At 32.3% G+C, this 17,150-nt stretch overlaps 2 protein-coding genes across 2 annotated transcripts; both read left to right on the top strand.

Moving 5' to 3' along the window:
- The first annotated feature begins 2,424 nt into the window (after positions 1 to 2,424).
- On the top strand, positions 2,425 to 7,193 carry LOC143042180 (LITAF domain-containing protein-like). The gene is made up of 3 exons (XM_076214449.1): positions 2,425 to 2,638; positions 4,490 to 4,685; positions 6,165 to 7,193. Exons 1-3 carry the CDS (start codon positions 2,572 to 2,574, stop codon positions 6,274 to 6,276), a joined length of 375 nt encoding a protein of 124 aa, XP_076070564.1. The 5' UTR covers positions 2,425 to 2,571; the 3' UTR covers positions 6,277 to 7,193.
- A 1,077-nt stretch (positions 7,194 to 8,270) lies between these two features.
- On the top strand, positions 8,271 to 15,964 carry LOC143042181 (LITAF domain-containing protein-like). Its single transcript, XM_076214450.1, has 3 exons — positions 8,271 to 8,451; positions 14,954 to 15,146; positions 15,733 to 15,964. The coding sequence occupies exons 1-3, from the start codon at positions 8,385 to 8,387 to the stop codon at positions 15,842 to 15,844; spliced, it is 372 nt and encodes a 123-aa protein (XP_076070565.1). The 5' UTR covers positions 8,271 to 8,384; the 3' UTR covers positions 15,845 to 15,964.
- The last annotated feature ends 1,186 nt before the right edge of the window (positions 15,965 to 17,150 follow it).

Genomic DNA, 17,150 nt, shown 5'->3' with positions numbered 1-17,150 from the left:
GAACCACCAGTCAGTATAGACAGATACAATTATCAGTATATAGACAGAACCACCAGTCAGTATAGACAGATACAATTATCATCATATAGACAGAATCACCAGTCAGTATAGACAGATACAATTATCAGCATATAGACAGAACCACCAGTCAGTATAGACAGATACAAGTATCAGTATATAGACAGAACCACCAGTCAGTATAGACAGATACAAGTATCAGTATATACACAGAACCACCAGTCAGTATAGACAGATACAATTATCAGCATATAGACAGAATCACCAGTCAGTATAGAATGATACAATTATCATCATATAGACAGAACCACCAGTCAGTATAGACAGATACAATTATCAGTATATAGACAGAATCCAGTTAGCTTGATAGAACCAACAGTCAGTATATAGACAGAGCCAACAGTCAGTATTTAGACAGAACCAACTGTCAGTATATAGACAGAAACAACTGTCAGTATATAGACAGAACCAACTGTCAGTATATAGACAGAACCAAATGTCAATATATAGACAGAACCAACTGTCAGTATATAGACAGAACCAAATGTCAATATATAGACAGAACCAAATGTCAATATATAGACAGAACCAACTGTCAGTATTTAGACAGAATCAACTGTCAATATATAGACAGAACCAACTGTCAATATATAGACAGAACCAACTGTCAGTATATAGACAGAACCAAATGTCAATATATAGACAGAACCAAATGTCAGTATATAGACAGAACCAACTGTCAATATATAGACAGAACCAACTGTCAATATATAGACAGAACCAAATGTCAATATATAGACAGAACCAACTGTCAGTATATAGACAGAACCAAATGTCAATATATTGACAGAACCAAATGTCAATATATAGACAGAACCAACTGTCAGTATTTAGACAGAATCAACTGTCAATATATAGACAGAATCAACTGTCAATATATAGACAGAACCAAATGTCAATATATAGACAGAACCAACTGTCAATATATAGACAGAACCAAATGTCAATATATAGACAGAACCAACTGTCAGTATTTAGACAGAACCAAATGTCAATATATAGACAGAACCAACTGTCAGTATATAGACAGAAACAACTGTCAGTATATAGACAGAACCAACTGTCAGTATATAGACAGAACCAAATGTCAATATATAGACAGAACCAAATGTCAATATATAGACAGAACCAACTGTCAGTATATAGACAGAAACAACTGTCAGTATATAGACAGAACCAACTGTCAGTATATAGACAGAACGAAATGTCAGTATATAGACAGAACCAAATGTCAATATATAGACAGAACCAAATGTCAATATATAGACAGAACCAACTTTCAGTATATAGACAGAACCAACTGTCAGTATATAGACAGAACCAAATGTCAGTATATAGACAGAACCAACTGTCAGTATATAGACAGAACCAAATGTCAATATATAGACAGAACCAAATGTCAGTATATAGACAGAACCAACTGTCAGTATATAGACAGAACCAACTGTCAGTATATAGACAGAACCAACTGTCAGTATATAGACAGAACCAAATGTCAGTATATAGACAGAACCAAATGTCAGTATATAGACAGAACCAACTGTCAGTATATAGACAGAACCAACAGTCAAAACAGATAAAACCAGCCGTCAGTATACCCCACTCTTATAAAAGGTAAATGTGTTACAAAAAGGAAGTAAATAAAACCTTTGTTTCCTCTGAAAACTAGGTCAGTTGATTCTGTCTATATATTGACAGTTGATTCTGACTGGTGGTTCTGTCTATATACTGATAATTTTAATGTACGTATTGTTATGCGTTTACTTTTCTACATTGGCTAGAGGTATAGGGGGAGGGTTGAGATCTCACAAACATGTTTTACCCCGCCGCATTTTTGCGCCTGCCCCAAGTCAGGAGCCTCTGGCCTTTGTTAGTCTTGTATTATTTTAATTTTAGTTTCTTGTGTACAATTTGGAAATTAGTATGGCGTTCATTATCACTGAACTAGTATATATTTGTTTAGGGGGCAGCTGAAGGACGCCTCCGGGTGCGGGAATTTTTCGCTACATTGAAGACCTGTTGGTGACCTTCTGTTGTTGTTTTTTTCTATGGTCGGGTTGGTGTCTCTTTGACACATTCCCCATTTCCATTCTCAATTTTATTAAATAATTACAGCGTTTGAATTTCAAAATGTTACTGTATTTTATTAAAAAAAGTATTTGGAAATAAAAGTAATACAGAAATGTTTGTTCTGAGTCAAAACCTATATGCCCCCACAACAAATAGTCAACTCTAAGATTAGTGTTTATCATAATCAAAAAAATATTGAATTTTAATGTCTACAAAGGAAAGTATTTTCAAGGGGCATCATGTGAAAATCATATCAAATGAATCACTCAAACATTTCAAAACATTTAAAATGTGAACTTTAAACAGACCTTTACTGTAGCACCTACGTAACCATCTAACTCGGTCGAGATAAGATAAACTTTATTGTTTAAACTGAAAGGACGTTAAAAAAAGGGAAACACATTTAGGATATAAGCTTCAAATATGGAGAAAGGATCACCGTACCCACAACAGCAGCCACCACCCCAACAGTACAATCAACCTCCACCAGGTAAGGTGTTAATAATACATAGAAAAGTATAAATAAATATTGATCAAACTGTCATATTTTGAGGTGATGTCTTTAACATCCGTATAATGTAAAAATTTTAAATGGTCCGTGGCTAGGCATTCGTACCCGTCTTAAAAGAATTTTAACTTCAAAGTTGAGTAACACGTTTTTTTTTATTCAATATAGTATTACGTAGTTCATAGAAAACTATAATAATTAAATATTGATCAAACTGTCATATTTGGAGGCGATATCGTTAACACCCGTACAATGGTTAATTTTAAAATTATCCGGGGCTATGCATGTCACTAAATACATTTGTACATGACTTTGTCTGAATAAAAAGAAATTGAACGATATTTGTTTTCTGTATTAAAATAAATCGTAGTTCAAAAACAAGTATCAGTTTCATGCTCGTTTTTTGATGTATTGAAAATCTATTTTTATTTTAAGGTGACATTTTTGTTGTCACTTCATTAAAAAGCTTTTTAAAGGATCTGTGTTTTTGATCCTTAATTGAAACTTTGTATCTAAAGTTTTAATCAACTATGAATAAATTATAAATGGTAGACAAACATATTTTCAACATATTGACCATAAAAAAGTAAAAGAAACTAAAAGTTGCAATGTCTATTACTTGGAATGTAGATCAATGTACAAAATGTAGGTACATGTATTTTGAAATGGTTGTTTGCGTACGTCCTCGTATTACCTGTTATGTTATGTGTCAGTAGAGTTAAAAAGTAGAATCAAGAAATATTGAGTTACACATATTATAAGTAACTGTACACTTTAATACATTGTAAAAGAATTTATAAATAAGATGGTTATCTTTAATATTCCGTTCTCACACTCAAAACAGATTTAAAAAAAAAACACAAAAAGAGTGAATCGTTGAGCTTATTCTTAATTGACAATTTTTTTGTTTGTTTTTTTAAGTAAATTCTTCTATAAAGCCTCGCACTGAAAACCGAAATTGAAAAAAAATAACTACGGTTCGAAATAGTTCTGTTGACTGATTTTGCTTCAAAATCATCATACTTTAACTCGTATGTTAATAAGCATGATAAGGCTTTAACGAGATCCTTAATATTTTCAATAATTTAAACAAAATTGTAAAAATAGTCCGGAAGTAAAATGTGTTTCTTGGTATAGTAAACAAGTCCATATACTCATAAATGTACTTGAACAATCACAAACAATCTCCTGTGGAACAAATATGTCTCAGGGAAATAAATTCTTCGAAATTGAGTTCAATGACATATATAAAATGAAAAATTCTTTGGAATTTGTGTAAACAGAAACGTCATTCCTTGCTAAATAAAAAACATGGTCTAAATGTGAAGCAAAATCCAAGGAACTGTTAACTTAAAAGAAGCAAAAAATAAATACTAGGAACGCTGTTTACTGTTTGAAATAAGGTTTCTTGGTAACAAAAGTCACAATAGAGTTTCGAGATGGATCATTGGTGCGAAACTTAGTATGTCACTGTAAAATTAGGGTAAATTGGTGAGGGACAAAAAATTAACCTTACAACGGGCCATCATAGATCTCAAACAGTGTTTGCAAGGGTCCTAATAGTGCAGAAACGTGGCATTCTATACACTAGTCATCGGATGTAACGTTTCAGTTCTAACCGGATATAGATAGAGAGTTGTCTCATTGGCACTCACACCACATCTACCTATATCTATGACTGCGAGTTAATGCAGTCAGACGGATGACTAACTTAGGCAAAGGTTTGTTTTCCAATCTGAAGAAGACATTAGTGATGACTATATTTCAAAATACCTCAATTCATATTTGCAATGTTTATTAAAGAATTTATATGAATAATACTTTTGATTTCAGCCTATGCACCACCTGGCCAGCAGTCACAAGCCACAGTCGTGGTTACACAGCAGCCAAATGTTTTGCTTCGGCAGAACTTCCGTGAGGTACCAGTGCGTGTGACTTGCCCATCATGCAGCGCTGATATCATGACCGCAACACAATTTGAAATCGGAATGCTGACCTGGTTAGCGGCTGGTATGATTTGCCTGTTCGGGTAAGACAACTGTATTTTACAGTCAAATTTTCATTTAAAATTATGGTTAGATTTGGGTTGATGCTTTCTTGTTATGTCTATTGATAAATTGTTTTTGTTTTATTTTTGTTTGGGGGTTGGGACTGTATCTTCGTCTATCCTTTACTGCATATTTTTCTCTTATACTTCTTCTAATATTTCTTCTATTTTAAACATGATTTATCTATCTAATCGAATGAAAAGAACACTGGGGAAATGGTAGATAGATCTTTATTCTCATTAACTAAATAACATAGTTACAGAGATGATAGTATATACAATACAACATATTTTGCATGTGTGAAATATACATAAATAAATGTAGTTTAACCAGGAGGACAAACTTTCACTGATATATAGTTTATATATCTACACAATTTTTCTAGTAAGACAATATTGACTGTAGTGAATACATTTTTAAATTTAAGAATATTAACGTTTGTACAACAATAGTGTGGTAAATATTGATATCGTTCTTTTTTGAAAAAAGGACAAGACATTATATAATGGAATTCATCGCCGATGTCAGCGGATTCACAAAGGTGACAGAGCCTCTCGGGTCTTTGAACTTTTTGCCACCTCCCTGTCTCCACTGGCAAACGGTGAATACCACATCTAAATTTACATAGTTTCAGTGCATTTTTTAAAGATAAAACTGAAAAATAATTTTCAAATTTAAGTTCTGTTTTGAATAATTTATAACATAGACCTTTTGAGGATTGATTTACATTTGCAAGCCATTCTTGTCTAAACTGATCTTTTAACTTTTGTTCAATACTTAATACAATCCATTTTTTGAGATACAATCTTGATTTTGCCAAATGTTTGACATACCACAATTATCAAAAATACTTTTGATAAATAACAACCATTTGTTTTCAATTCCATACTTATTATAATTAATATATATCAACTTATATAACATTGACGAAATTTTGTTATCAAGTGTGTTATCAAGAAGGTTGCACCAAAATTTTATCATCCGTAATTTAACGTATAAAGAAATCGGATATCTTCCCCATTCCCCGTAAACCATAAAATTTGGAGTCGATCTTTTTAACCGTAAAACATGCTTACAAAAACTCAAATGTACTCTTTCCAAAATGTCAAAATTTTCGTATCCCCAAATTTCGGCCCCATATAAGAGTATAGGTAAAACAGCTTTGTCAAACATATCGAGCTGGCATTCTATAGAAAGATGGTTTGATCTACTCTTCTTAATAACACAATACATAGCTCTAGTAGCTTGATCTCTAAGATATTTTCTAGTTGCATAAAAAGATGCATTTCTAGAGAATATAACACCAAGATATTTATAGTTCTTAACAATTTCGATCTCTTCGTTATTAATAAAAAAATTCAAATTGTTCTGTGGTCTACCTTTTGAAACTAACGATCATATATAATTGTATATAATTGTATGAAAAAAACATGAACGTCAACTGGTTTTCATTCTTTCAGGTTATGGCTTGGATGTTGTCTGATTCCATTTTGTTTAGACGCCTGTAAAGATGTCGTCCACACGTGTCCAAACTGTAACCACGTGGTTGGAAAATACAGCAAATTGTCATGAGATCTACAAAGTTCAAATAACGGTCTTGGAGGTTCAATACCTCGTCATTACATATTACATATATATAACTTTATGTAAATATTTATTTTGTAGCCCTCTTTAAGTGTTTATTGACCATGACCATTAACACTTAAAGAAATTGTAAGAAAGGCTTTTAATCCAATGGCATGGTCGTCCATGGATTTTTTTTCAATATTGTTTATATACTATATACCGTGTATTGTATGGACAGTTTATATAATTTGCTTAATGTTATTCTCAGTTTTCTTTTATATGAGAGGGTGGTATAGAGACAGAAGGAACGTTGAATAAACAAATATCACATATGTTAAGAATGTTTGATTTGAACGTATTTGCCGAACAGACCCTTGTGGTTAATTTTTAAACATTCCGAGAACTTCTACAATTAATATTTTTATTTTCTCGCAAATGTTTTTGTGAAAATTTCTCTATTAAGTTTTGTTCTTTCAAATCGATATATCAATGAATTTCAGTTCTTAAATGATTGGGGTACAATCTCGTAATATGATAATGTCCATGTGAAACGTAAGAACTTTGCTGCCCTTTTCAAAACTTAATTACACTTCTGTATACAATTTTATCCTAATTATATTATGTGTTGCAAGTATTTTTTTAATCCTGAGTGGGGAAACTTATTTTATTTTCAGCTCTAACCAGGCCAGAGAATTCATTTTTTACTAATCCTGAAAAACTAAACGACAGTCCTGTATGCATGTGTCTTACTTTTTCCCGATTTAACATGATTTTTTTACAAGACTTAGTTCAGATTTGTATTAATAAATTCAAGTGTTAAATAAAAATGGGTGTTTTTATAAATATTATTAGTCTAGTATGGTTGTATTATTTGTTTTAGAGGCAATAGAAAATCAAATGGAAATAAAATATCATTGACAAAATTGGACTTTTTAACACCCAAAATGCTTTCATAACATGACTGCAGGGTAAGACAGATCTTATAAGGTGTCGTCAATTGAAAAATACACAAATGCAAACAGAATTAACATAATACCATTTTTTTAACGCACAAGGTGAACGTATTAATGCAAAGACTTCTCTCAACAAATTAGTTAAAACAATTAATTTGAAAATCTGCCCGGTCTCGTACATCTCTGGAACGATAAAGTGCAATGTGGCACTGATCTACGTCCATTTAGTACACATTTTGTTTATAGGGTCTGGCTGAAGCCCGATCTGTTTTTCATTGTGTTGAAGACTCATTGGTGACCTTGGACAGCTTTCTATTCTATGGTCGGGTTGTTGTCTTTTTGACACATTCTTAATTTCCATTCTCAATTTTATTGCATGTAAATTTTGTCGGATTCGACTCCGGCCTTTGATCAGTTCATAGGTATGATGTTACTCAACATAATCGCATACATAAAAGTACAGATCGGCGAATTGTTGGCTGTTTAACGTTCAGTGACAGATATTCCAGGTCTGTTGATCCAAAAGATTTAGGGGGCTGAGGTAACATTTATGGCTAATCAAAATTTTTACTTGTTCTACATTACACTAGTGCTAAAATGTTTTGTGTGTGGACCCTCTCCGTTTCAAAATCCTGGCTTCTCAGAGCCTGACTCAGCATTGTGAATCAACTATTGGTGCATGATCGAATAGGGTTGATATGATCATTTGGCCTTGCAATAGATCACCGGGCCACGAACCTTTGAAGAGTCTTTGCAAGGTTTCTTTCATGTGCAGAAGGTTTGACATTCTTTACAATGTGTTCCCAGATCCAGTCTAATTAGACGTGGCTACGTACTTATACATCCCGCATTGCCATACTGATTTTAAAATAAAAAGGAAGAGAGATTCAACATCAAATATATCACAGAGTAAATATCCATAAATAAATACAAATATATGAAGCCTTAGTGCACTATTCTCATAAGCTCATAAAAAAATTCAAGACACAAAACGAAAACGTTAACACGCGCTAAGGATACAGTGACAACAGGTCTCAACTGTAGCGACCTAGTTCTTGACTCCAGGTAATCGACGTATTGTTTTTACGTTCTAGTCACAGTGTTGCGAAACACCAGCTTATTTCGATTTTGAAATACTTAAAGAGCGGATTAAAAGAAGACATGGAGAAAGGATCACCGTACCCCGCACAACAACCCCCACCCCCTCAGTACAATCAACCTCCACCAGGTAAGTCTGTAACTGAATAGTTTTTGCTATTTGTTTACATTTAAAGATTTATGGATCGATTACTGCCCTTGGTTCTTTGTGTAAACACACTGATAAAGGAATTCCAAGTGTGTTTGTTTGGAACATTTATTAATTTATATATAGACCTGTATGAAGTATTATGTAAAGAACCACACCAACCTAGACATTTTGTCAATTTGTGTGTACGTCTCGGTGGATGTACATGTAGTACCTTTATGGACCCTTAATGTTATATACTGATTTTATTATACTATTATGTGGAATTGTCCCAAATTAAGGAATTTCTTTTTTGATAATTACATTTACGTGTATAGGCCTAAATGTCAACTATTTTGGTAAAATGTGAAATTAAATCACCTATAAGTATCCAATTTGGCACACCCGTAAACCATTTGTAAACATAAATTTACATGGACGTTGCGCACGATATTGGTGTCACTTTGGAAATATAGGTTAGAAGGCGGGTTATTCAAATTCAAGCTCTTATCCTATACCATAAATATCCATGTTATGCATATCATTCGAAAGGAAATAACCCATAGAAAACAATAACATAGATGATTTTATGCTTTGTCTATTTTTTAATGAAAAACTTTGCTCATTTCGATGCCTATAACGTCATTTCAAGGGTGTCCCGCTGTTACAATTTTGTTTTATGTGCGTCTTTGAAATCCCAGTGCGGATTCATTAGTAAGTAGAATGGTTTAAAATTTTACAACTGTTTTGTATACATTTAACGTTAAATGAAGTAAAAGAAGTTTTTAACTGTAAGAGAAGGAAGATCGTCAGAAGAGTTTAAATAAAAAAGAGAAAAAATGTCCCATCTAGCTGCTCAACCCGTAAAAAAACTTCCTGTCTTCACTTTCATAAGATATAATCGACGAAAATGGATTTTAATAATATTAGAAAAATTATACATGTCCCAAAGAAGCTATCTGAAGTCATCATTATGTAACTGCGGTCTTTTTTAAAAAACATCGTCATTTTTCCCGTGTCCAATAAAATGTCCCGATGGACAAAATAACACAAAGAATAATTGAGAGGCTTTTTATCAAACGAAATTCTACTACATCTCAAATTTTTAACACCTGTTAACTGATAGGAATGGAAAATACATTTAATTTCCTTTAAAATGATATGATATGTACATTTGTTTGAGTTGCTGGTAGAAAATTCCAAACGATCTAAGATGTCCAATGACATGTCCCCGTAACCGTAATTTGACGTTCGCGTTATAATAACGTTAAACTGTATACGACTTTTCTTGCATATTTGGCATAACATAATTGCATGAAATGGTCTGATCTATATAAAAAAAAGTTCCCGTTTGATATGCATTAAAATATAGATCTGCATTGTTTCAAGGATATAAGATGTCGAAATATTTAACTCGGATACTTCATACAGACAAGGCCCCGGAGCTACATGTATAACAAAGAGATAACTTACTAATGACCACACTCCCACTTTATAAAAGCAAGATACATTGAAAAACAAAATGCGATCAAAAGTGAGATCTATTTAATAATCCTCCTCAAACAGATATAATCTGTAATTACTAGCGTTGCTATTAAAAGATTCGAAGCTATACACACGAATGAAAATTCTCACAAAAATCTTATGAGAAAAAAAAAAACTCCTTAGTCGTGAACATTTAAGTAAAACGTGCAATGATTTTTTTTGTCGCATCGACTCATCTTACAAAAAGTTTTATCAGAGAAATTATTTCATGTCATAAACATTTCAGTATAGCTATTACGATCATTTTTTTTTTATCTACTGAGTAGAACAATTCCTAGTCATCTACCTAGCAATATGTGTATGAAAAATAAGGTTATTACATTTAGAAGTAGTGTGGCAGAATGAATTTTATTTTCTCGAATCTCCAACAGAATTGCCTGGTACATAGGCATGTGATGAAACTAGTATTTTGAAATTGAAACTTTTCTTTTACAAAGAACGAGAGAGAGAGAGAGAGAGAGAGAGAGAGAGAGAGAGAGAGAGAGAGAGAGAGAGAGAGAGAGAGAGAGAGAGAGAGAGAGAGAGTAGTTGTCCGACATATATGATGGATGGCACACAAACATGTAGGAGCTAGATCTAAGGTATTAATTTACAGACACTCCCAACTCTTTCGAGAGAAAAAATTCAACCAATCAATCTGGTGTGTGCAGATTATTTTTTTTTGTGTGTAAAGTAGACCTTTTTTTTATCTTTGCAGAACGCCACAAAACTTACTGGCTCGAATATTGATTTTTACATCGCGATGACCGTGAGGGCATTCGATGTATTGTTGCCATAGAGATTTGACTTTCGTCTTTGACTGGTAACCGATCGCATAAATACGCTGATATCATCGAGTGCAAAATAACATTTTCTATTTCTTGTTATGAATTCATTTCTTCAATGAATACTCATAAGAACAGAAATTAATAATACGAAAATATTTTGTCGTTAGAAATATTTATATGCATTAGAATATATGCACACGTACAGAAAAATTGTGTTAACGCATGTGGAAGAATATCGCAAGAAAGTTTTGTGGGAAAATATGAATGATTACTCAAATCCAATCTATTGGAAAAATCGAATTGTTATAGAAGAGTGTCCACCATGCACTTGTACTACACTTTTATTAGAATCGTAGAATAGAATGATATACAATAGATGAAAATAATACATACATGTAACTGCTAAATAAAAATATTATAATAATATAATATGTAACAACAAAATAGAGAATACTGATTTGTATCACATCAATATAATAGATAATAAAGCAGTGAGGTTGAATTCCCTGTCATTTATCAATCATCCACGCACGAACTTGTCTCAGAAAAAAACCATATTTCTGTACATAAACCTCAGTTTCAGGTATACAAATGTGATTTTTTTTTCTGAGACAAGTACTTGTGACCAACCACAAGAACTTGCGGTCATCCGATGTTCAGTACTTCTGTACTTTGATTATTCTTGTTAAAACAATTTTAAAAACGAAACCAAAAAGATTGAAACCGAAAACATAAAAATAATCAGTTTGGAAACGGTTTTAAAAAAATTGTCAAAGAAGATGTATCTTGTAAACCGATACTCATTTATATGTTATATGGAAGCGCTGAACCAAAAATAATGTAAAGTAAAGTTGAAGTGAATGAAAAAATACTGATCCATGTGAACATGCACATAGAGCAGTTACTTAAAAAATCACATCTAGTCAAATAAAAATAATTGTATTATTCAAAATCGCATTTCGACCTGCTAGTAATCTGTGAGGTAGGTATTGGTCTGTGTAAGAGTTTGCCATACTTTGCAAAATTCTATAATTTCAAACATTATCAAAAAAGTATTGATCACCGACGCTTTTTTGAAGCTTAGGTTTGTGAAAAAATGTCAGATGGAAGGATAGCTGGTAAAATATGTTTCCGAAAGCAAAAACAAAACAATAATACATAATCTCCGTTCTCATTTTCATAATAAAGTAGAGGATGCGGCCGTATAAGACCAATTGATAATTTCTATATGCAATCAACAAAGAGCAAAACCATACCTTATAGTCAGCTATAAAAGATCCCGAAATGACAAATGTAAAACAATTCAAACGAGAAAACTAACTGATTTATGTACGAAATGTGAAAATTCCTACATAACATGAATTTTCTTAATTTTTGTGCCTGGGAAAACAATCCTGATTTAAAAATTGTAATCAATGACAACATTTTCTTTTAAAAAAATATTTTAGACCCCAACAAACTTCAATCATTGAAAATTGGCAACGGCAGCATAAGAGCACGTATTTCTTTTGCAAACTTGATGCACATTTTATAAATTTTTTTGTGAGAGATTTTTGAAAATATGCTATTTATAACATTTTCCATAAAATCGGGATTGATGTTAAGATTGTGGACTTACTTATACGTTAAAATAAATAATATGAATTATAATGTAAGTATAAGTCACTGTTTAAGAAAATTAAAATTAAAACCAAATTCTGGGACTATTATATTAACGTTAGTAGAATAGTCCCAGGATTAAAATGGTGATAAAATAAGATTTTGAAAAGAAAAATACCTGGCGATATGCTACCTACATCTTTCACATAATCAAAGACAAATCAAGAAGCATTTGAACATTAACGTAAATTGAGGGAGCGAAATTATCAAATTACAACAAACATATATAAACGTGTATTTGGCGGAAAAGAGACAGAAACAAGAAAGGAAATATTTACAATTTTACTAGCAATGATAGGAGACGTCTTCTGGCAGAGAAAACATTGCCTGATTTTAAGAAATAGAAGAAACTGATAATATACACAAATAGTAAAAAAAGAGAAGAAAATAAGACATCGAAGGTTATAAGCAAAGACAGCCAATAAAATATGTTGTATAAGCACGCTCGTCCTAAGAGTAAAGTGGTTAGCCTCAGATTTGTCCTGCATTTGTTTCACTCATAGTATCAAACTAAGTTTTAAAGTTTTAAAACATTTTGAAGATAAAAAAAAAACGTCAAACAATAAACAACACAGACTTTTTCGTTCATTTTGTAACATGAATTAGGCAGTTAGTTTTTTGTCTGAATTGTTTCACGTTGTCATTTCGGGACCTTTTATAGCAGACTATGCGGTATGGGCTTTGCTCATTGTTGAAGGCCGTACAGTGACCTATAGTTGTTAATTTCTGTGTCAATTTGGTCTCTTGTGGAGAGTTGTCTCATTGGCAATCATACCACAATCTTCTTTTTATATATTTAAATCATTTTTACAAGACATCAAATTGTTATTTTGTGTTATTGTTGCATGCATTTAAAATTTTGTTTTAATTCAATGGCATTTTGCATTTGTACCGGCTTGAAAAATTAAAACCATATAAAGAAGCAACTTTACTTTAAGCGGCTTTTTCACATGAGTAGAATAAAAGTTCAACGTTTGAAACTTTCCGTGGAACAACGTCAAAATCGTCGTTTTATTAGGAACGTCGTGTAACGCTAAGTGGCACCAATACCGTGCGTAACGTCACGATAAATGAAAAAAAAATAAATAAAAAATCGTTAGAACGCGTGTCTATCTGCGTCATATAAACCTAAGTCAGGAAGTAAGAAACATGCAAAATAATAAAGTCATATAGTTTTATACGTAGTTTCATCATTATTATAGTAAGCAAACTAAAGCTCGTTACCTTCGACTCGCAATAATTTGAGGGGTTCATTAATGCGGATTTATAATACGTCATGGGGTTTATAGAAACTTGAGAGATAAAGTTACCAAGATTGGAGAAAATGCATTGATGAGCCAGAGACATATAATACATTGTATTATATGTCTCTGGATGAGCCCAATATATGTTTAATAATTTGATTTAATAAGAGGTATAAGTTGGGTGCTGAGATATATACAAAGAAAAGAGAATAATGTGCAACAGTTATTGGCTAGAGAAAAGTTCCCCCGAAAATTTAAAATACAGAAATAAAGGCCCTCCTCCCCAAACCAGAACCTGGTGTAGCTGACATTTCGATAGGCGGGCATATTTCTATCAAACATATCTCCACTTTTTAATACAGTGAAAAGTTAAAAAAAAAAAAAAAACAAAAAAAAAGTACTACAAGGAAAAATCATGACGTCTTTGCACAAAATCGGTATGATGTGAATAGAATGATATTTTACTTTGGAAAATCATGATTCATTTATCAGTAGAATTTTTTTTAACCAGTTTTCCAAAACTAGGAGTACTCGTCGATCAGTTTTTTGTGTTTTCATGTCTTTTTGTTATTTATTTGTGAGCTCTAATGAGTTCAGTCTTTGCCAACTGATTTATTTCTCGCACCGACCGTACAGTGACTACATATCGTTGCCGAACAATTTGGATGCAAGTGATAAAGCGTTTAGGAATTCTACTCCATATTATTCGAAGGGCTTAAATGAAGGGCCAAATGAAGAGCATAGGGAAGATATTAAATTTAATTTGTCGAAGTTGAATTTTATAAATGAATTAACATTATAGAAGGACTGTTAAACCCTTTAATTGGTGTTTATTCCTTGGGAGTGTCAATAGGAATAAAAAAACAACTTCAAAATGATTTTGATGTACCAAGAAATGCAAATTGTGTTATAAAAGTAAAGAGTACTAGTAGTTTTCACACAGGCCTCTTGGAATATATGTGAACGGTTTTGATAAGTCTTAGTTTGTGTTGCCGCCTATGCTTCATGGTTACGGTTCCATGGTTTCATGGTTTCATGTGAATTATGTTCCTTTATTTTGCTGTCATTTATTTGCCTTAATAATGCATTTTTTAGTAAAGTGTGAATAATCACTGATTAACAGATTCCTTGAATACACCTCAAATCATTACAAATCATAACTGAAATACAAACTACGAATTCTGCACTTAAGTCCTCTAGCTTTATTACATCTTGTAGCTTTTAATGAAAACCCTTGTACACGTGATATACATTCATATATTTTATAAAATCTATCTTTTATTGTTTTAGCCTATGCACCTCAAGGTCAACAGACCGCTGCCACCGTTGTAATACAACAACCACATGTATTGCTTCGCCAGACATTCCGGGAAGTACCAGTACGACTGAATTGTCAATCATGTCAAGCAGACATCATGACAGCAACCAATTATGAAACTGGAATGTTAACCTGGATGGCTGTCGGCATTATCTGCCTGTTTGGGTAAGTTTGTCTGTTTCTCAGGTAAAACTGTCAATAACCACTGGTCAGCATTCGACCTGTAATGCAGTCTTGTGAGCATTACCAGGAAGAGTGGTTATATTTTTGCACCTGCTCCGACAGTTGAAGAAGCGGCGAGACTAAGGCATACAGTGTATCTAGCGTCAATGTAAGGGGCGAGCAATAAGTAATTAGGTCTTATGCCAGTAGCAAATTAAAGTAAACAGGATAATTACTGAAATTGTCGGATTTTAGAATAATTTTCTTTCCATCAAATCATGGAAGTATTATGGGTAAAAGCACCACTTAAAACTGTGTCACCATCTGATCAAAGTGTATTTGTAATGTTGATATTACGTTAATATTATGTAACACATATTGATTGTTGATTGTTTAATGTCCAGTGGCAAATATTTCATGCATGTTATTAACGAAATATGTAACATAACAGAGAAAGTTCTTGGATCTGCCGCCTGAAATATCCACTGTGAAATATCAATTCCAGTAATATATGTTTTTTTAGTATACAAGTCTCTTTATATGTGTGTGTCAAGTTGGCAACTTTTAAATTTGTTATTGATCTTTACAGAGGGTGGCTCGGATGTTGTCTTATTCCATTCTGTATTGACGCCTGCAAGGATGTTGTTCATACTTGCCCAAACTGTAAACAAATGGTGGGAAAGTACAACAGATTGTCATAGAGACAGTAGAACCGGAAGTGGCTGGAAATCAAACTTACCAAAATGTTTTAATATGTTTTTAACAATGTTTTGTATTGATGTTAGTTTAAACATACATATGCATTATTTTATTAACACAAACTATTTTAAGGGCATAAAGATGATTATGTAAATACTGCAAGACAGCCTGAAATTTTTACTTTTAAGAATATGAGCTACAAATGAATTAGTTTAACCATTGGAACACTAATGAAAGTTATCAAATCATAATGTTCTTTGAAATAAGTTATTCACTTAATCTGTTGTGAAAATTTCTTTCTATGATCTAGGAGCAAAAAATTGTTGACAGCATATCTCAAGCAAAACTGGAGGAATTTTTGTAAAGATTAGATAAGGATGTCTTTGTGTAACTTTTATTGTAACCATATCTATGCCTTATAACATATGTAACATACATAATATATAATTCACTGTTCATAGCTGATCATTTTAAAAGTCCCCTACTATTAAATCCTTAATTAAACTATTACTAGTATGTCATAAGGGATGCCAGTTTCTGCTAATGTAAAATTACTGAACCAGATAAGAGTGCTTTTTGCAATATATCATTGACTTTTTTGGCAATCCTTAAGGTTTCGTGAAATAAAACACTTTAGATATCAGAGTGGGGACAGAACACTTTTAGGCTTAAGACAGGGAGATAACTCTTTAAAAATCATCTGAACGTTTTCATCAAGGAGAAATGAGAATTCTCAAGGATCAAAATTAGTGTTTGTCTCAAACTAATGAGTTATTCCTGTAAATTGTGTGGTTCAAATTTTTATATTTTTGCATGTCAAAAGGTCAAAGTAAATATTTTGTGAAAATTTAATGAAATTTATATGAGCCAAATCTATTTTAGTCAACATGTGGGGTCTTAGATTTAAACTTAAATTGGCTATCTGGGGCCAATTTCACAAAACATCATAAGTTTAAGATTACACTTAAGTCAATTCTTAAGTAAAAAACCAAACGAAAGTACGTTGCTAAGGTATTTATATCTTAAAGAGTGGTCGTAAGATAATACTTGAGATTCAATCGTAAGAGTGGTCCTAAGTGTAGGATTAAAAATTACGATATGCTTCGTGAAATTGTCGTAGGAGAACACTTAGAAAAGTCTTTAAGTATAACACTTTCTTAAAAGACTTAAACTTACGATGTTATGTGAAATTATTCCTGTCTGGCAGCCACACAGTGACATACAACTGAAATTTAGAAATGTTTTAATAATTTCCAAATGCTCTATACTGCATTCATTTCTACGTTAAAGTGAACATGATTTATTTTG

This window comes from Mytilus galloprovincialis, chromosome 8, assembly GCF_965363235.1.
Source record: "Mytilus galloprovincialis chromosome 8, xbMytGall1.hap1.1, whole genome shotgun sequence".
Classification (NCBI taxonomy): domain Eukaryota; kingdom Metazoa; phylum Mollusca; class Bivalvia; order Mytilida; family Mytilidae; genus Mytilus; species Mytilus galloprovincialis.
The sequence above is the reverse complement of the archived record's forward strand: the minus strand, read 5'-3'. Positions and strand labels throughout refer to the sequence as shown.

Coding starts and splice junctions, on each gene's coding strand:
- LOC143042181 (XM_076214450.1), top strand. CDS start 8,385: ATGGAGAAAGGATCACCGTACCCCGCACAACAACCCCCACCCCCTCAG. Junction 8,452..14,953: donor GTACAATCAACCTCCACCAG/GTAAGTCTGTAA, acceptor TTATTGTTTTAG/CCTATGCACCTCAAGGTCAA. Junction 15,147..15,732: donor GGCATTATCTGCCTGTTTGG/GTAAGTTTGTCT, acceptor TGATCTTTACAG/AGGGTGGCTCGGATGTTGTC.
- LOC143042180 (XM_076214449.1), top strand. CDS start 2,572: ATGGAGAAAGGATCACCGTACCCACAACAGCAGCCACCACCCCAACAG. Junction 2,639..4,489: donor GTACAATCAACCTCCACCAG/GTAAGGTGTTAA, acceptor TTTTGATTTCAG/CCTATGCACCACCTGGCCAG. Junction 4,686..6,164: donor GGTATGATTTGCCTGTTCGG/GTAAGACAACTG, acceptor TCATTCTTTCAG/GTTATGGCTTGGATGTTGTC.